This window comes from Littorina saxatilis, linkage group LG17, assembly GCF_037325665.1.
Source record: "Littorina saxatilis isolate snail1 linkage group LG17, US_GU_Lsax_2.0, whole genome shotgun sequence".
NCBI lineage: Eukaryota > Metazoa > Mollusca > Gastropoda > Littorinimorpha > Littorinidae > Littorina > Littorina saxatilis.
This window is the reverse complement of record NC_090261.1, coordinates 21,601,288-21,628,341: the sequence shown is the minus strand read 5'-3', so window position 1 is coordinate 21,628,341 and position 27,054 is coordinate 21,601,288. Positions and strand designations below refer to the sequence as shown.

At 42.9% G+C, this 27,054-nt stretch overlaps 1 protein-coding gene across 4 annotated transcripts in view; it reads right to left on the bottom strand.

Moving 5' to 3' along the window:
• LOC138953615 (leucine-rich repeat-containing protein 9-like) overlaps nucleotides 1-27,054 on the bottom strand; it is a 70,172-nt gene that overhangs the window by 4,362 nt on the left and 38,756 nt on the right. For 2 of the 4 annotated variants that reach the window (XM_070325487.1, XM_070325488.1), the window contains exons 20-35: nucleotides 25,296-25,352; nucleotides 24,621-24,752; nucleotides 23,630-23,896; nucleotides 21,609-21,719; nucleotides 19,289-19,576; nucleotides 18,805-18,927; nucleotides 18,226-18,401; nucleotides 17,820-17,883; nucleotides 16,991-17,160; nucleotides 16,538-16,611; nucleotides 16,051-16,268; nucleotides 14,947-15,015; nucleotides 11,851-11,865; nucleotides 1,943-2,071; nucleotides 1,046-1,205; nucleotides 342-543 (exon numbers count right to left, since the gene is read on the bottom strand). In XM_070325487.1, the coding sequence (XP_070181588.1) occupies nucleotides 342-543; nucleotides 1,046-1,205; nucleotides 1,943-2,071; nucleotides 11,851-11,865; nucleotides 14,947-15,015; nucleotides 16,051-16,268; nucleotides 16,538-16,611; nucleotides 16,991-17,160; nucleotides 17,820-17,883; nucleotides 18,226-18,401; nucleotides 18,805-18,927; nucleotides 19,289-19,576; nucleotides 21,609-21,719; nucleotides 23,630-23,896; nucleotides 24,621-24,752; nucleotides 25,296-25,352 (2,255 nt within the window). The remainder of the gene's footprint in view (nucleotides 1-341; nucleotides 544-1,045; nucleotides 1,206-1,942; nucleotides 2,072-11,850; nucleotides 11,866-14,946; nucleotides 15,016-16,050; nucleotides 16,269-16,537; nucleotides 16,612-16,990; nucleotides 17,161-17,819; nucleotides 17,884-18,225; nucleotides 18,402-18,804; nucleotides 18,928-19,288; nucleotides 19,577-21,608; nucleotides 21,720-23,629; nucleotides 23,897-24,620; nucleotides 24,753-25,295; nucleotides 25,353-27,054) is intronic. The other 2 variants (XM_070325490.1, XM_070325489.1) reach the window with 2 other exon arrangements.

Genomic DNA, 27,054 nt, shown 5'->3' with positions numbered 1-27,054 from the left:
CTAATCTATTTCTTACTTGTTACTTTCCGGCTACAACAAACCTTTTGAACTCATTTGCATAACGAACCCCTCTTATAATAAACACGTTTTAAATTTTACTTCTAAAATTGTGACAGTAAAGTAAACATTTGAACTATGCCTCTATGGATTATATTATGTAGCTGTTGAAAACATGCAGGGATTGTACTCTCCAAGGAAAGATCGATGGGATGATCATTTGAAGGTGAGTGGGAAAACTTGTCTTAAGGCCATTTAGGGTTGAAAACTCTACAGCGAATTACTGATATAACGAACTAAAATGTGTCTCCCTTGAGATTCGTTGTACCCGGACTCCACTGCACCTTGCAACCTGTTGCACATACTCAGCCGTCTGACTGGCGCTGAAGTTACCCAGATTGGGGTAATAGTTGGCGCCTCCAGCGTTACGACTGTTACCACCATTGGACAGGTAAGTCTGCTGCCCGCCGTTGTTCAGATGTTGGTAGGACATTGTGCACGTGCGGGGCAAATCACTGCCTCGCTGAACTCGACGCCGACCTGCACCTACAGGGAGAAAGAAGCAAGGTGTAAACAATTGAAAAGAAAGTGTCATTATGAAAATCTTTTTTTTCCTGTTGATAAAACCACTCACTAAAAGTCATACACGTTACTCTATAGCCGTTTGACTAACAACTCCCTTTATCAGCATTACGAATGCTTCAATGAGCTTATGAAATTAAAAGCCAGTTATTGTTCAGTCTAATGGTGTTTATGCTTCAAATGTTGACAACAGAAAATTACTAACACCCCCCCCCCATCTGCTGCAAAGGTCATGTGAGAGATGTGTTTTGACACAGACAAATCAGGCATGTCTTAACATTTTAATACAACAACAACAAAAGTTTTGAAAGAGAAAGGGTAAAATAAAGCTTCATACAGACATGTTTATTTGTGTTTGTAATTTCTTTTTTTCTCAGAGCTGCATGTAATGCACTCAGAATAACTTAAGCAGGATTTGCAACACATAAATATCGATAACATTATCAAAACACAATGAAATACTAACCCCTGGGAACGGGCTCAGACTCTTCATAGTAGGCACCTGCTCCAGTCCAAGTGGACGGAGAGGCCAGCTGCACATTGGTCACCTTGACCGGAACGGATGCCTTGTACTGCTGGTACTGGCTGATGCCTGGTAGTGTCGGCTCCACCATTGTATTGCTTTGCTGAACACACACACACACACACACACACACACACACACACACACACACACACACACACACATGCATGCACACACATGCATGCACACACACACACACACACACACACATGCATACACACACACACACACACACACACACACACACACACACACACACACACATACACACACACAAACCCACACACATGCATGCACACACATGCATGCACACACACACACACACACATCACATACATACACATGCGCACACACACATGCGCACACACACATGCGCACACACACATGCACGCACACACATACACACACACATACAAACCCAAACACACGCACACACACACATTAACATCAATGTCCATGCAATATTTTGTGTAATTTAAATCTAATGCATTACAGAAACAAAACATCTATGATTTTGGAAGATCTTGGATTCACAAAAACAAACGGTGTACAATAAGCATCTGAAATCTACAATATGGTCTTGAAAATCGTACAAAAAATCTATCTGCAAAAATGTTATCCAAAGTTTTGAAGAAAGCCTGAGTTGCTTGTCTCTCTAAAGTTATTAAAACGAGTGCCATCCTGTGTACCATTCTATGTAAGTTCATTGCTACAGAGACCACAGGTAAATTGTTACAAGATCTGTCCAGGATGCAGAAACACAGTCCTAATCGAGTATGCCCTCGAGGATCACCAAAAAATGGAATGAAATGAAACAATAATTGAAAAATAAGAACTCACGGGCATCTGGTCAGCAAAGTACATTTCCGCCTTGTTGCGTTCCTCATCAGTGATAGGTACTCCGTCGATGATCATCAGCTGTGGCAATCTGAACACCAGCACCACCCGGTGCAACAGCCGCCGCGCAACCTGAAAAAACCACAACACGTCAGTAATCACACACAATACAGTGGAACCCCCCCGTTTAAGACCCCCCGATTTAAGATTTCCTCCTTTTTAGATCCCTGTTTTCTCAGATCTTCTCTTCATAGTGTCTGTAACTTGACCCCCAGTTGTAGACTCCCTCCCTTTTAAGACCTAATTTTTTTCAGATTGTTGGAGGTCTTAACACTTTCGCGACGGGAGGTGACTAAATTAGTAATAGCGCTGACACGCCCACGGACGGGAAGTGACTATTTGAGTATTAGACATACAAGGTACACGACTCGTGATTGCTTCCCGGTTTTTGAAGCTTGCAGTAAATTGAGTTGTTTCCCTTGATACACTTGGTGTGCCCTTCCGCCATGTTCAAATTAGCCTGATTTGTGTGGTTTTTTCGAGAAAAAAAAATGAATCGAAGGCGAGCCTTGTCACGGGAGGAGATTCTCCGGATGTTGGATCTTGAGGATCCTGTAGATCATGATTCCGACGTGTTGTTTTCGCCTCAAGAAAGCGATAATAGCAGTGATATTGAGGAAGAAACAGTCCTGTTGTTGCTAGTATGAGTCGGCAAATCTACACGTGGTAGGGTGGTACTGCATGGATCTGTAGGTGTAGGTGCAAGGGGGGCGTGGCAGCACTGATAACAATGGATGGCTGGAGCCTCCTAATCCTTTTGGAAATGTTCATAGGTGTACAGTTGGGACTTTGTCGTGAAAATGTGACTTATATTCAATATGGATTACCTAGACATCATTTGGTGAGTGTCACAGTTTTGTTTCATTTGAGTCAGGATGCTGTGAGTGAATGAGGGATTTGCTTGTTTTTTTCTCTGTACTGTCTCCTTATTTCTGTGTAGAATGTTAACAATATTTCAGCTAATTCATAGGTTTCACACCTTGTTTGGTTATAACATTATTTATAATACTTTCTGTTAAAAAATAACTTTTAAAAAAGCAGTGGAAAAGAAAACACACACAAAAAACCGTTAAAAAACACAAATTATCCCCCTTTCACCCCCCCCCCCCCCTTTGCTAAAACAAATCGCGTGACAAACTTATAAATAGCACGACTGAACTGGGCATCCATTTTTTAATTAGTACACAAAATTTGGTGGTGATTGGACTTAATTTAAAAATTTTAGTAATAAATTTTCATTTGATTAATATACTTACCCAACTCACATATAGCAATTAACTCTAGTTCAGTGCTGGTAACGCTGTACGCATCCCCTTGGTAACAAGGGAAGCCCCTCTAAAAAAAGAGTGACCAATACCCATAAGGCCATATTAATACATACTTCCGACTTCCGTATGCGCGCGCATACGCCGCCATATGCATCATTCCAAACGAAGCCCAACTCACTCCCCTTTTTTAGAAATCCACCCCCCACAGCGGGGAGGCGGGAGGGAATAAACGATGTGAGTTGGGTAAGTATATTAATCAAATGAAAATTTATTACTAAAATTTTTAATTAAATTACATATCTTACCCAACTCACATATAGCAGATTGCTACTATAGGTGGAGGGCACTTAACCCAATCAGGAATTGAGAATCTGTCCTGCCGCTAACAGAGCAGGTAACCCAGAAACACATCCTATCTCAATGCATAGGCATCTCTGAGATAAACACCAAAGAAAAACCTTTCAATAAAGCCAGCAAGCCGACTCAAGAACACAGTTCTGCCAGGAGACCAAATCGAAGAACAGCTAGAGTGGAAGCCCAATCTCTTGCCCCGTGAGGCCTAGCTGTAGTAAAGGGCAAAACTGCCCTGACATCCCCTGCCTGACTCTGCCACCATACATAAATAAACTTGTCTAACTATGGTGGAGACCCACTTGGCTAACATTACTCTCGAGATGTCTTTAAAGCGCACCATAACGAGTGAGATAAAAAGAAGTTCCTGAGATTCCGATCTAGTGTGCAGAGTCCTTAACGGAAAACTGTGGAGGGCTATAACCGTACAAAAATGTACATCAGAATCTCCAAGAGCCATAAAAATGCTCAAGAAAGGAAAATAGAGTCCGTGCTGTTCGAAGGGGGAGGACTGACTGACTGCCCCCCCCCCCCCCCCCTGTCTACTGCCACCACTTGAAGGCATACCTGAACACTGTGGCAGTCCATCTAGGCAAGGTTGACCTCAACAAGTCATTACCCCTACCAAAGTTGAAAGACATTCTTTCTTCCTTTATATAAATTAATCAGTGTTTAACGTCGTATATAACCGTTCAAGGTTAAAGGGCGACGAAGCAGAAAGATAAGAACAAGCGCCCTTAGATTTAATGATCTCAAGCAATCCGTGCAAGTCAGAAAAAAATCTTCAAAACTTGAACAGACCAAAAGGCTAAATATGGCTCTAGGGGAGCCAAAATAGTGATTAAGATTTGAACGGTGAATCAAAGTTGGTAACTCCAGATTCCGCTTATATGCCAGAAAACCCAAAAGAAACCTAAGTGCCATAGATCAGTCTTTCTCCGAAAATCTGTCTATAGCAAAATTAGCAGAAAAAACACTTACTCCCACTTCTCACAGAAGCTACCCGAGTAAGCATGGCCGATTTCCGTGTTGATCAGCAAGGCTAGTTAAGTAAAAGAGTCAAAGAATCCAATCACAAAAACCCTAAAACTAGGAGCAAAGTCCAAGAAAGGACTGAAGATCAGCTTTCAGCAAGCCTAACGTAGGCCCTCTTAAACTTGCTGGCTAAAACGCCACCAAGAGAAAAATTAGCACCGAGCTGTCTCAGTAAAACTGATATCACATAATGTCTTAAACAAAGACGTGAGAGAAAAAGAACGGAAAGCCAAAATAGGTGGCTCGCCACCTTCATTGTACCGAGAGAAGAGGAGTTCTATCCGTTAAAACATAAGCCATCTGTTCCACGCCAGACAACAAGACAAGTACCAGTCCAGAGTTGACGGGCAGAAGAGCCCGAGCAACTCAAAAATATCCTACAGTAGACACCCGTGAGAAACGAGTGTGAGCAAAACCGGAGCCCTCTTGCCAGCCTAACGAGGTCTAGCAACCCAAAAAGAACGGGCCCAAACTGTGCGACCAGCAGGCCGCTCAAAGTAAAACAAGAGTAAAAATTTCCATGCCCGGCAGTCGGGCGACGAAGATAAGCAAAAGGCGATAGTACCAAAAGGCAAAAACTCATTAATAGAAATTTCTCCCATTCCCCCGAAGGAACAAAAACACGTGGTCAAAGAGAGTCTGCTCCCAGTGGCCATTTGGCCGACAGACTTAGAGAGTCCGCCCAGTCATAGAGACTCTCATGAAGGTACTTCGCTGCTAAAAAGATCTCGTGATGGTAAAACCACCAAAACCTCTCATGATCCGTGAGGAAGCGATAGGGAGTGAGAGACCCCCTTTTCTTGATGAGAAAAGCCCCCTGTGGAGTTGTCTACTTGAAACAACACATGTTCCAACCCTTTGTTCTATTGCTTAACACCCAACAGACCACAAAGGGTCCTATAAAAGCTGAGAAGCCTTAGACATCTAATGTGCTCCAGCCCTGCACTCCCAGTTACACCTGGAGCAAAGGACTTCTATCAAGGGCCGCTTGCACAATCTCCAAGAGATCCAAAAACGGCTCAACAAACGCATGACTTAGAAAAAAGATCAGAACCCTGAAGCTCTGAAATACCAAACGAACCATGAAAGAGAACCAAAAAGGGAGGCCCCCGTGTCTCCCCCCACAAAGAGGGAAACCTAATCCCCCCCAGCCGCTGTGTTAAACACAAAGGCGAAAGAAGAGTGATGCCGAGAACTAACTTCCAGTTGACATAACTGCCACAAGTGTGAAAGAAAGCGTGCTTTTGTGTGCCTACCAACACCCACCGCTAACTTGCCTCAGGGGGAAGAAAGGTGGATATTAGACACAGAACCCTGCCACGAACGCGAGGGTAAGGAGACAAAAAATAAAGTCGAGAACGGCGAGCCTGAAGCCTTTATTTGAAAACAATAAAAAGCCAAGGCCTGCCGTGCGCTTTCCTTCTGCAGTGAGCTTTTAAGATAGAGAAGAATCCCTGTGCATAAAAGCGAACTCACAAAGAGGAACCTTCAAGAAAAGAAGAGATTAAAGTCTCGCCAAAAGAACAAACCTTTTTGAAAGAGACCTACACCCAGGCTAAAAGCAAAGCTACATCCTACGTATCCGCGTCCTGACGGAACACAAAAATATCCAGATAGGACGTAACCGCGCACAAGAGAGCGCAGAAACGAGATTTGTTAAAAAGCGGTAAATGTAAAGGAGTGCGGCCATAATGAAACATAGCCAGGAGATCCTTGTTCTGACAGAGAGACAGTCACTCCTTGCTATTAACATCCAGACGGATGTTCGCCAATTCCGGGGAACCCGGTGGCGGTTCCGTAGAAAAAGCAAACGAATAAACTACGTTCTTAAGCTTGGAGTAAACCGAAGCCTACGGATAGCGATCAGCGCGTGACGCGCTGCTTGAGCAGATGACGCAAGCTAAAGCCCCGCCACCGCAGGAGCTAAGCCGAGCGTTGCCCACAAAGGAAGTGGTAACAAAGGAGCCTCAATTGTGAAAAAACAAATTTCACAAGCCCAAACGACCCCAACAGAGAATCCAAGAACATAACGTTCTAAGATTCCCTTAAAAGGCTCAGGTCAGCTGAAAATGCGCAAAACGCGGCAAAGCTGAAGTATGAGCTTCCCCCTGAGATGCCAACAAAGGCAGAGATGGGGGAAAAGCATCGATTGAGTTCGCAAATTGATCCTAAGAAGGAGCAAGACACGCCAAAAAAGATGGAGGAGAAAAGGCAGATGACAATGCTACCGCTAACCCTACAGGGAAAAAGCGCGTAGTAACCTCTGCCATCCATGTAAACAAAGATGGCAGCTTCGCTGAAAAACAACAAAGAGGCGTCTCCATCTGCCCCAGAAGCTTAGTCTTCCAAATCCTCATCATCCTGTACAGTGGTATTCTAACCATCTACAAAAGGATGAGAGCCGGAACCAATCCCGAAAAAGCAACACTTGCCAAAAGGGAAAGGTTCGGAACAAATTACCCAAAAGCCGGAACTCCGAAAGGATATTCCATCCACCTGCCTCATACCAGCTGAAAGCCTGGAAAAGGAAGTGCATTTAGCCTGAGTAACAGCAGAGGAACCGCAACAACGGAACCGAAAGCCGAAGACTGATGAGCGCCAACTACCAACACCCCAGTGTTAACGGCAGAAGGCCAAACCATCCTGAAACCGGAAGCCACAGCCGCAAAAGCGTTAGCAAAATCGGCCACGGATTGGCAAATATCAGAACCAACCGGATGCCTAAACATGCACCAGAAGATCCTAATGTACCTTGAAGCCGCTTAAGCCCCCAGTGCCACTGCACTTGACAGCCTAAACGGCAATTTGAATTCAGTGCAACCACCCCTGCGGAAGCACCGTCTTCTGAACAGCCGACTGGCACTCCCGTGCCCTCCGGAAGCTGACCCCCTGCTTGACTCCCATAGTCAAACAAAGAGCCAGCTATACTGTTCTCTTCCTGCCCCCCGGGCGGAAGCGAAAGACGCACACCCGTACCACAATCTAAAGAAGCGGTTGGTTGCGCTAATCTTCCGTTCGCTCTCCAAGGTTCCTAACCGCCACCGACCTGCTGCCAATGCAGTCAGAGCCAGCCTCAGCTTCGGAACTTTCACCCACAAAGCCAGAGCCCGGAGTTACTTTCTCTTGGAGACGCTCTACCCTTTCCCCGGAGAACCCGGGTACTTGGGTAGAAAACATACCTTTAAACTGGTGTGAACCACCGGGAACCGGAACACAGGCCACAAGCGAAGGCGTGGTCCCATCATCCCATTCCGCATGAACATCAGCCTGAGACACAGTAGCAGACGGCGCAGGCGAACGTTGGCAAGAGACGAAACCCCCGTCACACCGGCAGCGAACGCATCTCCGCCCGCGTGGAAGCGATATCCCCCGCCAAGGAAGAAACCTGTGAACTTAAAGAGAGCAACAATGTCGCCACGTCCGCAGACGCACGACCGGGAAACACATAAACCAAGGAAGCCTAAGCGGGCTTATCCACAGGAGAAACCTTGTCTAAAGGTTTAGCCGTCCAAAACGGAGTAGGAGGCATGACGACCAAAACATCGGTAATTTTTTGCAAAGACAGTACATGAACCGAAACACAAGCCTGTCCGGAAGCCTTTGCTTTCCCAGGTGTTAACTTAGTCGGCGGAGAACCAGCAGTTACTCATTTAGACAACTGCCGCTTCTTGGCGTTAACCGCCATGACCAAAAACAACTCACGAAAAATTTTGTAAACAAGAAAATTTCACAAGTTCAATTTAAGGTCAAAAACGCCCACAAACACAAGCAAAAAACAGAAAGATCTCACCTCAACATGAAGAGACGATAAGACAAGCAAGAAGATACCAAGAGGTAAGTGACCAAGTCCGTAGACGAAGTGACAGATGGCTGAACACAGCCAGAGCGTACAAAAACACGACCAGTCCCACTGCTCGCTGAGTATGGAATGATGCATATGGCGGCGTATGCGCGCGCATACGGAAGTCGGAAGTATGTATTAATATGGCCTTATGGGTATTGGTCACTCTTTTTTTAGAGGGGCTTCCCTTGTTACCAAGGGGATGCGTACAGCGTTACCAGCACTGAACTATGTGAGTTGGGTAAGATATGTAATTTAATCAAGCTTGCTAGACAGATTTCTTTACAGTTACTGTTTTTTGGGAAGTTTCTTGGTGGCAAGCTTGGGCAGGCAGGATGTTAACGCCGTGGCAGTGCAAGTCACAATAGTGTTAAAAGGGGGGTTCCACTGTACAAACTTCTTACTTTTATAAATGCAGTAAAAAGATTGTTCAGTACAGGAGACCCCCCCCCCCTTTCCCCCATTTTAAGATCTCAAAAATGTCTGAAAATCAGGTATTGATGGAGAAAAGTAGGTGAACAGAAAATGTGGAAAAGCGAAGGGTATTAAAAAGTAGGAGGGCCCTGTGGGGAGGTCTTAAAAACAACGGGTATTGAAAGTGGGGTCCACTGCACCTGCAAGACAAAGGTTTGACAGTATAATAATACAAATTAAAAAAAATCATATGCATGGATGAAAGAAAGACCAAAATGTGACACGTATGAACGTGATCTCTTTCCCAAACTTATCACGTTAAATTATAAGGTGAGAAGGCTGATTTGCAAATAAAAACTTGAAGGTTTGTACTGCCAATTTTACTGCAACATATTCCTATCTTTTATTTTCTGACATATTTATAATTGCCAAGAACTTTTAATCCAGGGTAAACCAAACAAAGCACTGCTGTCAAACTCAAAAACCACAATAGAAAATCATTTTTCTGTTGATACGACCAAGGCACTCACTAAAAGCATACATGTTACTCTATAGCTGTTACACTACCTGAACTACCTTTATCAGCATTACGAAGGCGTCACTGTGCTAAGAAAATTAAAAGCCATTTATTGTTCAGTCAAAATTAAAAAAATTCAGGTTGGTAAAAAAAGTACACCTGCCTTTCACGTCATATTAAATGCTACATCGTGTTTCAGAAAAAAGCCACATGTCTGCACGTCATCATGCATTATCTTGGAGGTTGCAAGACAATTTTCTCCTCAAGTAATTCATAAACATATGTGAAAAATATCCACAACTTACAGAAAACAAAAACTTTGATATCAAAAATCACCACAATATTAAACTACAATACAGTTTACCTCTAGCTATTGATGTGTACATTGTTGTTAAACAGTTGTTTGTTGTATGTTTATCAGGGTTTGCTAGTGTGTGATAGGGTTCGTGTCCGTCTGTAGATGTTAGTTTCTTTGTTAGTCCTGTGTTGACAACTCTTCGACAAGCGCTTAGAACTGTACCCACGGAATACGCGCTATGTAAGCTTCATATTGATTGATTGATTTTGGGATACATTTCAAAACGATATGGAAAAACATTTGACACACATACACTTCTTTACATATGCGGTTCACATGATCAGTGACATGACAAACTCATGCTGACAAATGTACACACAGTAAAAATTAATGTGCATACACGCTTGAAAATGTAACTGCCCTGTGCCCTTCCTCCTCCAAACCTCCCACTTTACTAACAGTCTGAGTCCCCTGTCTCTCTTAACCAACCCTCCTCCCTCTTCTTCTCCCTGCCTGAATATGAACAAATGCACCCGCTAGCGCAGAAGACTGAAGTCGATCATTTTTCCAGAGTATGCGTCCAACAGGCACATTGCAGGCACACGTATGTGAAAATAAATGATTGGAGAGAAACAGTTCTCTATTTCCCTTTACCTTCACAAGCAAAGAATGAGAATCCTAATAAGTCTGTGTCATTTTACTGCAGTCAAATTCAGTACAAAAACACCAGCAGCACATTTTGACTTTTTGTATATAAATTACATTTGTACCATTTGTGATGAGGTGTATACAAATACTCGTAAAAATAACCTATGCATGCATATACATTTTTAAAATGAATTGCATAAACAAGAAGGGCAAAGCCCATATGACTCACATGCTTGACCTTGACCTTTACATGACCTTGACCTTCAGGGTCAAGGTCAAATAACTAAACCTAGCAATGACATCATACACTAAGAACTGCTTTACACATTTTTCCTACCAAAATACATGTGACCTTGACCCAAGGTCAAGGTCATCCAAGGTCATGCAACACAAAGCTGTTAATTCAAGACATAGGAAGTACAATGGTGCTTATTGGCTCTTTCTACCATGAGATATGGTCACTTTTAGTGGTTCACTACCTTATTTTGGTCACATTTCATAAGGGTCAAAGTGACCTTGACCTTGATCATATGTGACCAAATGTGTCTCATGATGAAAGCATAACATGTGCCCCACATAATTTTTAAGTTTGAAACAGTTATCTTCCATAGTTCAGGGTCAAGGTCACTTCAAAATATGTATACAATCCAACTTTGAAGAGCTCCTGTGACCTTGACCTTGAAGCAAGGTAAACCAAACTGGTATCAAAAGATGGGGCTTACTTTGCCCTATATATCATATATAGGTGAGGTATTCAATCTCAAAAACTTCAGAGAAAATGGGAAAAATGGGAAAAATAGCTGTTTTTTAGACAACATTTATGGCCCCTGCGACCTTGACCTTGAAGCAAGGTCAAGATGCTATGTATGTTTTTTGGGGCCTTGTCATCATACACCATCTTGCCAAATTTGGTACTGATAGACTGAATAGTGTCCAAGAAATATCCAACGTTAAAGTTTTCCGGACGGACGGACGGACGTCCGGACGGACGGACGGACGGACGGACGGACGGACGGACGACTCGGGTGAGTACATAGACTCACTTTTGCTTCGCATGTGAGTCAAAAAGGAGCAAATGTTGCTACACAAACACCTATATATACATACACACACACGCACACACAATCCTACGCAGGTAAATCAGGTGAGCAAAATGGTCCCAAACAAGAATTAGCAGAAACGTTAGTCCTACAACTAGGAAAAATTAGGATTCAATAAAACCGAAAAATCTCGCAGGATCTAATTTGGTTTTGCATGTGTTTGTCTTTTCATTTTTCCCTTGGACTACAAATCTCCCGGTTTGAATTAAGAAAATCTGGAAAAAGTTCTGCACTGTAGCTACCTTAGTTGCTGTAACTCCTATATGCCACATAGAAAATGTCTGAAAATGTTTGAATTGTATGAACTAAACAAGAAAGAAAATAAACAGAAACAAATAAACTATGCTAAATATGAAAACAATAAAAAAAATGAATTTACATTTGTTCTTTGGTACTGCAACATACAAAGATATATGTAAATCATGTACACAGCGATATAGGTATACATTTACATGGAGTGGCATACGGAACACTCAGTTACCATTGCGTTGGTTGCTGTGACTTTGTACACTGAGTCAGGACAACTTTGATCTATCTGTGCAGGGTAAAATGAACAAGTGTTGACCTTAACGAGGTCAAGAAGCCGCCCTTGGTAATATGGGGGTGGGACACGGAGACAGACAGACAGACAGACAGAGGGAGGGAGATTTTTTTTTTAAATGAATAAATTATTTAAAACAATTTTTTTTTTAAGTAAATAAATAAATGTTAGAAAGAATTAATTAAAAAAAATTAAATTAATAAATTAATAAATAATTTAACAAGAAGAGCAAACGCTCGATCGAGTCACTTTCGCAGTTCTGAATATTATATGAGGCATCAGATGGACAGGAAGAAATTGCTATTCACAACACAATGAGTCACGTTCACATAAAATTTGAGCCCGGTCACTTTTATAGTTTCCGAGAAAAGCCCAACGTTAAGTTGTGTGTTGCCGAACAGAAAAGGCTAGTTATCTCCCTTGTTTTTCTGATAACGTTCGTAAAAGGCTACAGATGTAAATACTTTGATGTAAAGAATAATCCTACAAAGTTTCAATCACATCCGATGAACTTTGTCAAAGATATAAAATGTCTAATTTTTCCTTTGACGCTGACCTGTGACCTTGAAAAAGGTCAAAGGTCAACGAAACCATCGTTAAAGTGTAGAGGTCATTGGAGGTCACGACTAAACAAAATATGAGCCCGATCGCTTTGATAGTTTCCGAGAAAAGTCCAACGTTAAGGTGGTGTCTACGGCCGGCCGGCCGGACGGACAGACTAACACTGACCGATTACATAGAGTCACTTTTTCTCAAGTGACTCAAAAATTGACCGAGCTCTTTACACGTGGTGACATGGTAGACAAACAAACACCTGAAACCCGGACAAACAGGAAGAGCAAATCCAGTAAGCACCCTTTACAAGGCGGCTTAATAATCCAACGCATGTTCGCATGCTGTCAGTGATAGAACGAGACCCGAAGGGAAGTAACTCATTACCGCCTCTTTCCAAAGTAAATGCCGTACACACTTTTCAATCAATCACTTAACCTTCACAGTACCAATGATATTACTCATGAACGGCCCATACTTTCTAAAGAAATATTCAACATAAAAAGTACCCTTCTACACAACCCACGCCATCCAAATAGAAATAAACAAAGTAAAATGCCTTCTTTAATTCAAAAGTGGGTCGTCCCCAACCCACCACATATAGACTGTGTAGTTCAAATGACGTCACTATTTATTTGTTTATTTACGGAATAATTCTTCAAAAATCGGTCGTTATGAAGGATCTATGGTGTTTGAGATTTACATGAAGTCTCGATCAAAAATCCATGTCCCCATATTACCAAGGGCGGGCTTCTTGACCCCGTTAAGGTCAACACTTGTTTTTGTCCGGAGTTCTAATCCAACGCATGCTGACTCGAAGGGAATTAACTCGGGAGTTCTGGGTGCGGGAATTCCCGCAAACGTATGAGACTGTCAGTGGGTTTCGTCCCCTGGCTCGGTTTGTAAAAGCGTTAAAAGCTAATATCTTCCGTTTGACTACCGTTAGGAATGTAATTTTTTGCATACACCTGTCTAACCCTATTCCTAACAATTTCACGAAATTTGAGCTCAATTGACCCAGAGATAGAAGTCTTACCCGACAAACACCGACCAACCGCCCGCCCGCCTCAAACAAACAAACAAACAAACAGACAGAGCAAATCCAGTAAGCCCCATTATACTAATGGCGGCTTAATTATCAGTAAAGCTGAGCTTCTCAAAAACCACTTACAATCTTTACAAGTGTGTTTGTGTTTCCCTTCACTGTTTTTAATTTTTTGTTTAAAGAAGGGGATGTAGTAAAGGCTGTTTAATGTACACTCGTGTCAATCATTTAATTAAAAAAACGCTTTCATGCACTCATGGCTCCCTGTATGTTTATCAATCCACCAGGCTGTGAACAGCATTGGTGAAGTCATATCACTAGTGCTTCTTTCATTGAAATCAACAATTCAGCAAAGCAGTCATTTTCACTGTGCGGATATATTAAACAATCCTGCTGCAACTGCATGGTTGTCCAACCTGCTTGCAAATAACTTGTCCATATATTGTTTTCCCAGCACATTATTCATCAAAAAAACATCACACTGAACCACAGCCTCTGCTTATCCCTTTCTATTTCTCGTCCAAACCATTTGTTTTCAAAAACAATATCAAACTGCAAGCGGATATGGTTTGAAAAAAAAAAAGGAGAAACATTTAGTTAACTAGTCTTATTCAAGTAATGATCCCATAACCACAAGAAGAAAAGATAGCAGTTTGGAAGTGAGGTAAGTAGACCCTAGGTAAGTCATAAAGCTGAACAGAAATTTCACATGTTCAGAAAAAAAGCCCCTAACAGCAGAGAGATTGCTGGTGCCATAGCCCGTGAGGATGTTGAGTACCATACTTTCGGGACTATAAGGTGCAACTTTTTTCCTCAACTTTGACCCCTGCGCCCTGTTGACCGGTATCGCTTGTGTATGGCTGAAGAAGAGTACACATGTACCCACATCGCTATACAAAGAAACAGAACACTCACTCTCTAGTGAAAGTACATGTTTCTGCTTCTATGACCCGGACAAAGTTTCCTCTTTGACATCAAAGGCGTCAGTCTAATAGTTAAAACTCAATCATTGACCAAGGGTCAAAAGGTCAGTGTCTGTAAACTAGGGCAGGCAGCTGGTCTCAGCTGAAAATATGGTCATTGACCTGAGGTCACAAGGCCAAACCGCTCTGAGCATGCAGACTGATCTCATTGCACATCGAAGAGAAAACATATTTTTACTCTGTATTCTTCCTTTGACTTAATCGCAGCCAATACACAGGAAGCACCTATTGTGTAGATTTTTCTCATTTTAACCTTAAAAGTGGGGGCTGCACTTTTTACGAAGAAGCGCCTTATATTCCCGAAAATATGGTAAGAGGTTGATCAGAATCAAAGTGCACTAGTAAAACACTCACAGCGTTGTTGACCACAGACAGCTCCACAAGGTTGCTCAGGGCGTCCAGCTTCCCCAGTTCTGTGATGTCCTGTGCAGCAAACATGGAGAAACTCTCAGAACATACTGTACAAACATATTACACACACAACTTGTCTCTTTTCCTAACTTTTGACCCTGGAAGCACCCAGCTAATCTAGTCTTAGAAAAAAGACACTGGGTTAACTCGTCAAAAGAACTACATATCGATACACTGTATTACATCATAATAATACTTCACATTGCAAACTTGGCGGCAAACTTTCTCTGCGGAAATCTTATTACGGGTCCTTATGCTTTTCGTTGCTGTATTCATTTTGCACCAAGCAGGTTAGAAGGTTAGGAATGATACTTTTAAAACAAAATCATTTATATCTATTCAATATTCTGCAGGTTAGTAATAAATGTACACAATTCCTTGACAGTTCAACTCCTAAACCCGACGCAGGGAAAAGCATCGCACCATGTGTATAGCCACACACAGTAAAACCTTCCCCTTGTTTACATTTTGTTCAGGTAGTGTTCGGTTTGGGATTAATACTGTGCACACTTCGCGCACACCTCAAAAGGATAGGCGTTGCACCTACAGCTATGTGTGACTGTGGCGAGGATGAACAGACTCCGCAGCACAGCACAGTCTACAAGCAAGCCCTCTCCTTGCCCCCCCCCCCCCCCCCTCGTGCGACCACATGTCGGAGAGCACAACTTTAGATTCAAAACTGTGGGGAACTGTGGAAGACCTGCGCAGAATTTGTCAGTTCATGATATCAACAGGCCTAAGACTATGTGAGACACAACCGTCGAACACAGAAGAAGAAGAAGAAGAAGAAGAAGAAGAAGAAGAAGAAGAAGAAGAAGAAGACGACGAAGACGAAGACGAAGAAGACGAAGACGACGAAGACGACGAAGACGACGAAGAAGAAGAAGAAGACGAAGAAGACGAAGACGAAGAAGAACAAGAACAAGAAGAACAAGAAGAACAACAAGAACAAGAACAAGAACAAGAACAAGAACAAGAACAACAACAACAACAACAACAACAACAACAACAACAACAACAACAAGAAACACCTTGCAACTGTCATACCTGGATGCGGTTGGAGCCAAGATAGAGGCGCTGGAGGTTCTCCAGGCAGCCCAGTGACGCCACCTCTCGTAGACGATTCTCCTCCATGTGCAGTTCCTGAAGGCTCCACTGGTTGGCAAAGGCGTAGTCGGAGACGACCTTGATCTTGTTGCGATCAAGGACAAGTTCCCGAAGGTCATGGAGCCCTTCCAGGCCTTCCACCTTCATGATCTCATTGCCTGCAATGGTTCAGTAACAGCAAGTGAAAAAAGATGATCAGGCAGGAAAATGAAAAAAAGATAATGCAAAAAAACAACGAGCAAAACCTCTACCAGTTTATTTTGCATGAAGAACAATTACCCGCTACGATTAATGCAAACATAGGGAGAGAAAAATGGGTAATTTGACGGTGTCTACAATACTACATGTACAACCTTTGCTTGATCATTTAAATGTGGAAAAGAAATGCCTCTCCGCTTGATTTGACCAAACAAGTTATAACGCTTACCCTGCAAGAACAAAGCCTTCAGTGATGGCAGACGGCTGAGCTGCAGAGCTGCCATGTCTTTGATTCCATTACACCTGCAACACACACACACAAACACTCAAAACATTAACATTATTCATATTTATGTATGTGCACTTGAGCTTGCATGTGAAAACATAATCCTACTTTCTTTTATACTTGTATACGCATTTTTTTTTTAAAGTGTTGTTGCTTCCTGACTGTGACTGTGAGAAGTCCAATTTTCAGTGATTGAACTTATTCATGTTTTCTGTCAAACACAAAAGCAAGGTCTTCATCAAATATAACAAAGTTACTCTTCAACACCTTTGAGCTAATGCCTAGTAATGGTAAACATACAACACCCAACCAAGCAAAGGTAGCTCCTCAACAAAAATCACCAAGCACCTGAGCTTTTAATAACAGTCTAGCTATACTGATTGCAAGACATCCTACCCCAGATGGAGAACCTCCAGATGTTCAAAGACAGGGGCGAAGGTCTCTGGGTAGTAGTCTGCCGCACCCTTGTTGGCGTAGCCTGGTGCATAGCGCTGCTTGCTGGACCCGGTCACTGGCTTGCTGCGTGGAACCACACACTCTATGTGGTTGTTGTTCAAACATAGCACCTGCAAGGGTACAAAGAAAGCAAAACCCTTTTTAGAGTAGCCTTGTGCAACCCTTGTTAACGTAGCCTGGAGCATAGTGCTGTTTGCAGAACACACTCTATGTTTAGGCATAGCACCTGTAAGTGTAAAGAAAAAGCATTGCAGAAATCATCTATTGAATTAGCATTACAGTGATACCTGTGACGAAGGGACAGGCTTGGGACCAGCAAAAAAAGTCCCTAAACTACAGGGAGTTTCATGACAAGTAAATATTGGTCAAGGTAATAGACAAAGGGACCAATGAAGCTGTCCTTTTTTGGGAGGTGTCCTCTCATCAGAGGGACGTACCTCACGATGCAGCTACTACTGTTCTTTCTTTTCTTGCTCAAATTCAAATGGAACATATTCCTGTATTTAGGCGATTCACAATGAAAAACGCTGCTGTCATGACATGTGTACTTTCATAATCTTGGCTCGGTGTATACCATTGTATTTTCAAATGCGGCACTCCCTGAACAAGAAGGTATAAGCAAGGGGAAGGTTTTGCTATGTTAGGCTTCATATGCAGGAAGCTTGGACATCAATCATTATTAACAACAACCTACTCAGGCGAATATGACATATTGTTGGAAAATGTCTTTCTTTCAACCACATCATGCAATGCTTCAAATGCCACTTACCCTCAGATTCACTAAGCTTGTCAAGCCACTGAAAGATAAGAGGTTGTTGTTCTGCAGATTCACACTGCAAACAAAGTCAGTGATAAATTAGCAAAACCAACCAATAAACTAAATGAACACCAGGATATAACTAGTCAAACAGACATCATGCCATGTCAAAGGTTTCTGCATGCTTGGAAACTTTTCAAAATACAGATCCAAAGCCATACCAAAGAAGAAATTCACAAAAAGTGAAAAAAATGCAAAAATTAAGGCTGAGGTGAAAATGTTTGGATCTATTTGTATAGTTTGGACATGAGTTATAATTACCTCAAGGATGGCCCTGGCGGCCTCGAAACGTTTTACAAAAATGCGAAAGGATCCCTACTCTGCATAGTGCAGAACGTAATGTAATCAACAAACTGACCTTCTCAGGTTGGCGAACATGTCTCCCGCCCCGAGGTCCACAATGCGGATGTTACAGCCTGGCATGTCCAGCTCTCGCACGTCCTGGAACGTGGCATGACCCAGTTTTTCTGCCACAAAGTCTGACGTCAGACGCCCTCCAAACATGTCCTTGGCCATGTTGCCTTCTGGTGCTTCCTGCAGAATCATGTGGAATGTAATTGAGATTTACAGATTAGCAGTGAAACCCTTTTTTTCCAGTTTAGCTGTTGACGTTTTTCTAATAAATGCAGTAATCAATTGCCCTTTTGTTATAAAGCCAAAATGTACAAACTTATGCAAAGCATTGCAAAAATGAAGTGTTGATAAATACGTTTTACAGTTCACAAGTACATCATCACATTCAATCACACTGTGCATAAGCTATGACTGACAACAGCATCAGTAACAACACACATAAGTTAACCGCTACACCAATGCATGCGACTGCAATTGGAGCTTAAAGCTAGGACTGAGTCAAGCATCAATAACTACACACTAAAGTTAAACCAGTACATCAACATACTCGGTTACATGACCAATAAAGGTAACTAAGACTGACCACAGCATTGCCGTCCAGAGCTTTGAGCGTCTTGAGGTGGTAGATGACAAACAGGCGATAGTTGTCAGCCTCTGTGGCCACAGGGTTGCCGTACATGTCAAGAATCACCAGGTTTGGCAGTTGCTGAAACATCAACAGGGTAAACAGATTTGTTTCCACTATATATGCAGACCAGCAAAAGCCACTGTTTAAAAGATAGACAGACACCAAACAAAGAGCAGAACATTTCTGACAAAAACCTTCACATTCAATAGAGACAGATATCAATGCAAGGGTTATCTTATGTTTAACTCAACAGCACTGAAATATACCAAAGTCTTTGAAACGAAGTCTTGAATAAAGCAGTATCAGAAAAAACAAACCGAGATGCATCAATACAAAACCAACAATCCAGATTGAAATAGTTTATGCTGATGAAATCTCTTTAAGTAACTAGCAACTCCAATAGGTAAAAAATGTACATGAAAGAGCTCGAACAACACACCTTCAAGAGGAAAACCTCCCTGATGTTGACGATGGTATTGTTTCCGATATAGAGCTCCACCAACCCCTGAGCCTGCTGGATTCCGGCCAGCGAGGTCAAGCGGTTGTTGTCCAATGCCAGGTACTGCAGGTGGGGCAGGTTGGCCAGCCCTGCTGTGTCTACTGCGGTCAGCAGGTTGTGGGCCACGCTGAGACGCTTGAGGCATGACAGCTTGCTGAGGCTGTCCAGCCGCACCAGGCAGTTGTTGTCCAGCGACAGGTCTTCCAACTTCAGGCAGTTCTCCAGACCCTGCGGGAACAAACAAAAATCATAATCACGAAAAAGTAACCTTTTGTTATCAAATAACCAAAAGGAAGTAAGCGCTCTAAATGCATACAACATGGAGAATGATGAGCAATTTATAAGCTTGCGGCGATCATCCTTTTTTGAGGATGAAGTGCAGTTTCTAGAAGAAAGTTAATTTAAACTAAGAGTGTATGTTGCTGTGTGCAGGAAGGGGGGGGGGGGTGAGGGGTTGGGAGGGGGGGGTGAGGGGTTGGGAGGGGGGGGGGGGCGTAGCTGTGGTGCCACCGTGAGAAAGTTAATTGTGAGAGATAACAGATGTCGATGTGTGGTCAGAGTGGTGGGGTGGTCTACCACATGGGGAGGGGAGGGGAAGGGGGGAGCAGGGTTCGTACAGAGTCCTTGAACCCTGGAAAACTCCTTGAAAATTGGAAAACCTTTTCCAGGCCTTGAAAAGTGCTTGAAAATAGAGTTTTGTTAAATAGTCATTGAAAAGTACTTGATTTTTCCAAATTGTTGCCTATACATTTCGTCAGCAGCTTGTCTTATTTAAAAAAAAAAAATGCAACCCCCTTTTTTTTCGTCAAATACAGTACACACATTTTGGGAGAATAAAAGATCGAGTGAAAACAAAAGCAGACGAACTAACTATTACTAGTCACCCGTAGTTGCTTCCCTTCCCGGAAGTTGGCAAGGGAAACAACTACGGAATGACTAATAGTTTGCAGACGCGGAGAACCGCAGTGGCATTTTTATATCTTGCATTAATTTGGGGAAAATCATGTCCTTGAAAAGCATTTATTTGGTCCTGGAAATGTCCTTGAAAACTCATTGAATTGTATCAGCTCTGCCCTGCAGGAACCCTGGGGGAGGGCGGTGTTGAGGTAATAGGAGAATGAGCAACGAATAAAAGGGTGGGGGAGGGGGGGGGGCTGTAGTGGAGGGTGAGAGGCAGAGATATAGGATGGAAGGAACCGTACGGGTTCAGTCCGTTTCCCAACAGCAAGCACGCAGCAGGACCCAGCAAAGTGAAACATTATGGCGTTTTCGTTTAGTGAATGGGCGGAGGAGGGCGAACTTTCAAACCAGGTTGTGTTCTTTTTTTCATCACCTTTTTCCGCGCCATTTCTTCAGTTGAAAGCAAACTTCCGACTGGGCGGGACCGGAAGCGAAAGCGGAAGCGAAAGCGGAAGCGCATCTCAATTTCTGATTGGACAACAATGCCGACGCCCACTTGACCCCCACTACAATGTCAAGGTCGGAAAGTTGTGAATATCGCTGGGGTTAACATGCAATGACAGAATCAAGCTGCCCAAACTTATTTTTCCCTGCATGCATGTACTGGTGTTTTCCAAGCTCTGAGACTCTTGCTGTAAGCTTTGGATCTTTATCTTCATATCCGCCAGCACATGGTGTGTTGGAAGAGTCTGCACACCTGGAAGATTTGACCTGCACAGAGTTGCATGACTCTTGAAAATGGGCGGCGATGTAGCTCAGTCGGTAGCGTGCTGGATTTGTATCCAGTTGGCCGCTGTCAGCGTGAGTTCGTCCCCACCTTCGGCGAGAGATTTATTTCTCAGAGTCAACTTTGTGTGCAGACTCTCCTCGGTGTCCGAACACCCCCCGTGTGTACACGCAAGCACAAGACCGAGTGCGCACAAAAAAGATCCTGTAATCCATGTCAGAGTTCGGTGGGTTATAGAAACACGAAAATACCCAGCATGCTTCCACCGAAAGCGGCGTATGGCTGCCTAAATGGCAGGGTAAAACGGTCATACACGTAAAATTCCACTCGTGCAAAACACGAGTGTACATGGGAGTTTCAGCCCACGAACGCAGAAGAAGAAGAAGAAGACTCTTGAAAATAAATTCCTTGCTAAGACCCTGGTTTCGAACCCACGCTGGCAGGCAAATAAAGGACTCCAGTCACAAATAACATTGACAAAGAACTATCCAGACTATAACTGAAGCATCTTATTTTCTCATTCTGTCATATAGACATGTCCCCCAAACTGATTTGCCCAGCTACCTTACATACCTCGATCTTGGTGAGGTCATTATCGTTGAAGGAAGCCCAGAGCAGGTTTTCCAGTCGATCCAAGTTGGACATCTTGGTAATGTGCTGACCGTCCAGGTTGACCGTGGTGACCTGCACAGTAATGGTCACTCTTACAATTTCCAATTTCTGGATGTGAATTAATGATAGAAGAGTCTAGGAATATATTGATTAAACAAGTCGCGTAAGGCGAAAATACAACATTTAGTCAAGCTGTCGAACTCACAGAATGAAACTGAACGCAATGCAATTTTTCAGCAAGACCGTATTTTCAGATTTTTAATGACCAAAGTCATTAATTAATTTTTAAGCCACCAAGCTGAAATCGAAAATTTCAACAATAAATTTTCATTTAATTAATATACTTACCCAACTCACATATATAGCATTAACCTCCGTTTGATGCTTAGACATTGAAGTACCAACCCTAGTAACAGGGGGAGGTAACTCCCAAACAAAACAAAACCTTGAAGTCAAGGCCCTGGTAGTTACCTCCCCTCACCGGCAGCCCGCACATGCGCGGTACATATCGCCAGTATAGTCATTCCCAATGAAACACCACCTTCAACCATTAATAAGATCGCGGGGTAGGCTGGGAGGGAATTTACTATGTGAGTTGGGTAAGTATATTAATTAAATGAAAATTTATTGTTGAAATTTTCGATTAAATCACATATTCTTACTCCAACTCACATATATAGCAGATTGTTACAAAAGGTGGCGGGAAACTCACTTATTACTGGTAAGAATCCGGCCTGCTTCAACCATGACTGGTAAGCAACTACTACCATCCCGGAGGGTACTAGAGAAACCCGCAGAAAGTAGTTTAAGAAAGACGTCTTAAAAAAACGTCCAAAACACAGCTCTGTGGCCGTTTGAGATTTTGCCTGGTCGCAGAACCGCCAAAAAAGCGGCCCAAGCTCTGGCCCCATGAGTTCTAGGAGAACGCAGAGGAAGGAGTGAACGCTCCCCCAACCCCCCCGATGTAAACAAGAAAGATCTCACCAACAGCTTAGCAAGATGTACCTAGGGTCAATGGCCTTCCTCACAGGAGGCCAAAGGCTGAAAAGCCTATAAGAAGTACAAACACGTCTGAACACAAGCGTGTTGAAGTAGGGAATGACTATACCGGCGATATGTACCGCGCATGTGCGGGCTGCCGGTGAGGGGAGGTAACTACCAGGGCCTTGACTTCAAGGTTTTGTTTTGTTTGGGAGTTACCTCCCCCTGTTACCAGGGTCAGTACTTCAATGTCTAGGCATCAAACGGAGGTTAATGCTATATATGTGAGTTGGAGTAAGAATATGTGATTTAATGCAATACCAAAGTCCGGCCTTCGTCGAAGATTGCTTGGCCAAAATTTCAATCAATTTGATTGAAAAATGAGGGTGTGACAGTGCCGCCTCAACTTTTACAAAAAGCAGGATATAACGTCATCGAAGGTATTTATTGAAAAAAAGAAAAAACCGTCCGGGGATATCATTCCCAGGAACTCTCATGTAAAATTTCATAAAGATCGGTCCAGTAGTTTGGTCTGAATCGCTCTACACACACACACGCACAGACAGACACACACATACACATACACCACGACCCTCGTCTCGATTCCCCCTCTATGTTAAAACATTTAGTCAAAACTTGACTAAATGTAAAAATGACAGCCCCTAGCTTCCATTGCCCCATAGCATCTATGAAACGAGCAAGTAGATATTGGATAATTAACAGAAGAGTGTGGCAAAAAAAAAGAAGATAGAAAGATCCTGGAAATTTTAGGAGGGTCAAGTACTTTAACAAAAATTTACTTACAAAATGATGCATTGTGATGTAAATCTGTGCATTTGATAAAATTCTGCAAAATCATCGAAAAGTAGGGGCTCTACATTACAGTGATCTAAAACCGCTCAAAAACATCCCCTTACAACGAGCATCCGGCCCTTCAAAAAAGATAATGCACTATGTCAGTTTCTTAAATTTCATTGCCACTATAGTTCTGCACTTCATACCGTTGAATACCAGCTTGTATCCTGATCAGATCCCTTGCTGGGTTTCAGCCGGCTGTTGTGAGCGATTTTGTGAGCACCACAGCCCAGACTTAGCGTACGCGGCAACATTGAGTCCGTGCGCGAGTTTGTGAGTAAGGACAACTGAGAAATGCGTGAGCCAGCTGCCACTCGCAGGGCCATCTGGGACTCTTTCTCCGAGACGACTTCCCCGTTCAGCCACTTGAGTGTCTTGATGCGTCCCACCACACGCAGCCTCAGACCATCAGGCTGAAACACACAACACATAATATGTGACCCTCCACCATTGAATAAAAAAAACTTGGTCAGCATAGGTGGAGTAGAAAGTGTTAATGAGGAATGAAAACGTACAGAACAGCTGAGAATGAAAGAATAAGGTTAAAGATAAAGGATATTTGTATAATGTACTGTCTTGTGAGCTTACCCTCATGGAAATTTGGGCTGCTTTCACACTGGGAAAAGCGAACTTCCATAAAGTACAGCGCCACCACATTTTTGTCTTTTTCTTTCCTGCGTACGTCTGTTCCTGTTTTCAAGCCCTGAGACTTTCGCTGTGAACTTGGGATCTTTATCGTACCCATACATGCACACAGGGGTATGCAGACACACAGGGGTATGCAGACACACAGGGGTATGCAGACACACAGGGGTATGCAGACACACAGGGGTATGCAGACACACAGGGGTATGCAGACACACAGGGGTATGCAGACACACAGGGGTATGCAGACACACAGGGGTATGCAGACACACAGGGGTATGCAGACACACAGGGGTATGCAGACACACAGGGGTATGCAGACACACAGGGGTATGCAGACACACAGGAGAGTCTGCACAAAGTGAACTCTGGGAAATAAATCCCTTGTCGAACGTGGGGGTCGAACCCACACCGATAGCGACAACGGGTTTCAAAGCCAGCACTGCTACCGACTGAGCTATCTCCTCGTCCTATAAGAGTGTTGAATAATACCTTGACCCATGGGTTGTGCCTGATGTCGAGCTTTCTGAGGGTGGTGCAGTGTTTCCTCAGCACAGACAGCTCCTCCCTGGTGTTGTGCAGGTTGTTCCACGTCAGGTCCAGCTGCTCCAAGTGAGTCATCGCCTGCAACATCGCACGCTCGTATCTCCTCACTATTTTCAAACAGTAATTAGCTCATCAACTTGTCAAAGGAGTGCGTCAAGGTCTATTTATCTTCCCTGATAGTGATGTGAACAATTACAATTTGATAAAAATGTACACATTTGTATGCTGATTTAGTGTTAAAATAAATAACTGAAAGTTGACAACGGACGCCGTCAAACCATGGGACCATGAATGCCATCTATGCATACTGTGTGTGTATATATGGGTGTGTGGTTGGTGTGAATGTGTATCTATGTAAATGTGTGTGTGTGAGAGAGAGAGAGAGAGAGAGAGAGAGAGAGAGAGAGAGTGTGTGTGTGTGTGTGTGTGTGTGTGTGTGTGTGTGTGTGTGTGTGTGTGTGTGTGTGTGTGTGTGTGTACGTACCAGTCAGTGCGTCTATGTATTTGTCTTTATAGCCTGCGTGATTGTGTATGTCTGTGCGAGTATGTGGCTTTGTGCCTGTATGTGCATAGATGCTTCCATCTGTGGACGTCATCTAACCCCTAGACAAAAATACATACCTTCATTCCATCAAGGGTGATGATCTTGTTGAAACTCGCATCCAGATAATCAAGGCTCTGAAGAAGAAAAAATCACCCATTATCAGCTTGACTTTTGGTAAACTTACATAATCATAAACAGCTTTGTCATCATTTTCACGAGTTTTCATTCACAAACACCTGGGAAATAAATCTCATGTTCCCCATGCAATAAATCGAGGTGGTGAATGGGTTTGAGCTTTCAGGTGAAACGTGGATTGTCAAAGTAAAAGCCAATCAGGCTGATTGTTTGATGTGTGGAACCATCGCGGCTAAGGGATTCGTGTTTCCGAGGACAACGATTGTAAGCATTCACTCTCAAAGACCCAATCAATGTTGATAATTACCGCGGCGACTCATGGTCAATTTGCAACTTATCTCTGTAATCACAAAATCCACAACGAAAAGTCATAAACACTTGAAAAGAAAAGAAATATGCTCAACACTTACTGAACTCACACGTATGATCGCAGCTCTGTACATTTTCAGACTGGAAGAAAAGCGTCAACAAGCTACGTTTGACGTCACATACAAGGTTGACGTGTTATCTCGAGCTACTGTGACGATGCTTTGTGGCCCGGAGTTGGATTCTAAAAATTCGTCTCCCTGTGGGTTATTGTGCATTTTGTTGCACAACCAAAATGATGACAAAAACGATGTTTGGTGGCTTGTCGTCAGACCAGCATTTTGTTGTTGGTCCTCGGGGAGCATATCGCCTTTTGTCTCATATTTATCAACCGCGGCCTTCGGCCTTGGTCGATAAAGATGAAACAAAAGACGATATGGTCCCCTTGGACCAACAAAAAAGCTGGTCTGTCAACAAGCCACCAAACATCTTATAATATCTATTTGAAATACAGAATACAGTCAACTGCAACATGAACTGCTGAATAAGTTAATTGAAGTTTTAAACAAAGACTTGTGTGGTGTAAAGACAACACTATTTTTGATATTTGGTATATCTTATTGTCCTTCAAGAACTCCCTGAAGTAAATATGGGCTGTTATTACCAATTCAGTGCCCCATATGGCTTTTTGACCAATCAGGACGGATTCTAGGTGACCTGTTAAATGTTATAACGTTCAGGCAGGGACTCTTTTTGTTTATCAAGCTAAACATTGACAAAACAAAGTAAAAATTTAAATCAACAAGATCAGTGTGATTTATTCTACAGAATGATACTTCAAATGCTGTCAGATAATACTCTCTTTATCTAAAAAAAATACTGATAAGCGAGTTTTGTCGGTGGGTGCTATACGGAACAGCAAGGTACCGCCCATCCTCTGAGTGTGAAATGCCGACCCGCTCACTTGAAATCTAAATTACCGAAGTTCGAAAAATCAAGTGAAATTGCGTCACTCGCGTTACGTCAAATGTATCTTTACGTCATTTCCCATCCGTCTTGAGTCGGTTCGAAATCTGTCGCTCTCTATTCAACAAGAAAAAGCGAAGCAACCGAAACGCATGTTGAACATGGTTTATCTTGTGAGATTGTTGTGTGTCAAACGCATTTGATCTGTGAATATTCATCACGTCAGGAGTATTACTCTGATTGGCTGACCCAGGTCACGAGAATTCTTTGACTGACAGGCATAATCAGGTAGGAGCGCTCAAGTTCCCATTGCGGCTGTTCTGTCTAATTCGTGGGATCGCTTCAAAATTTGTTTTGGTCGAATTAAACGGTAATAAAAGGCTCATGCTTGATATCTTTTTTCTCGACACACCTGTTATCATTTGCTAA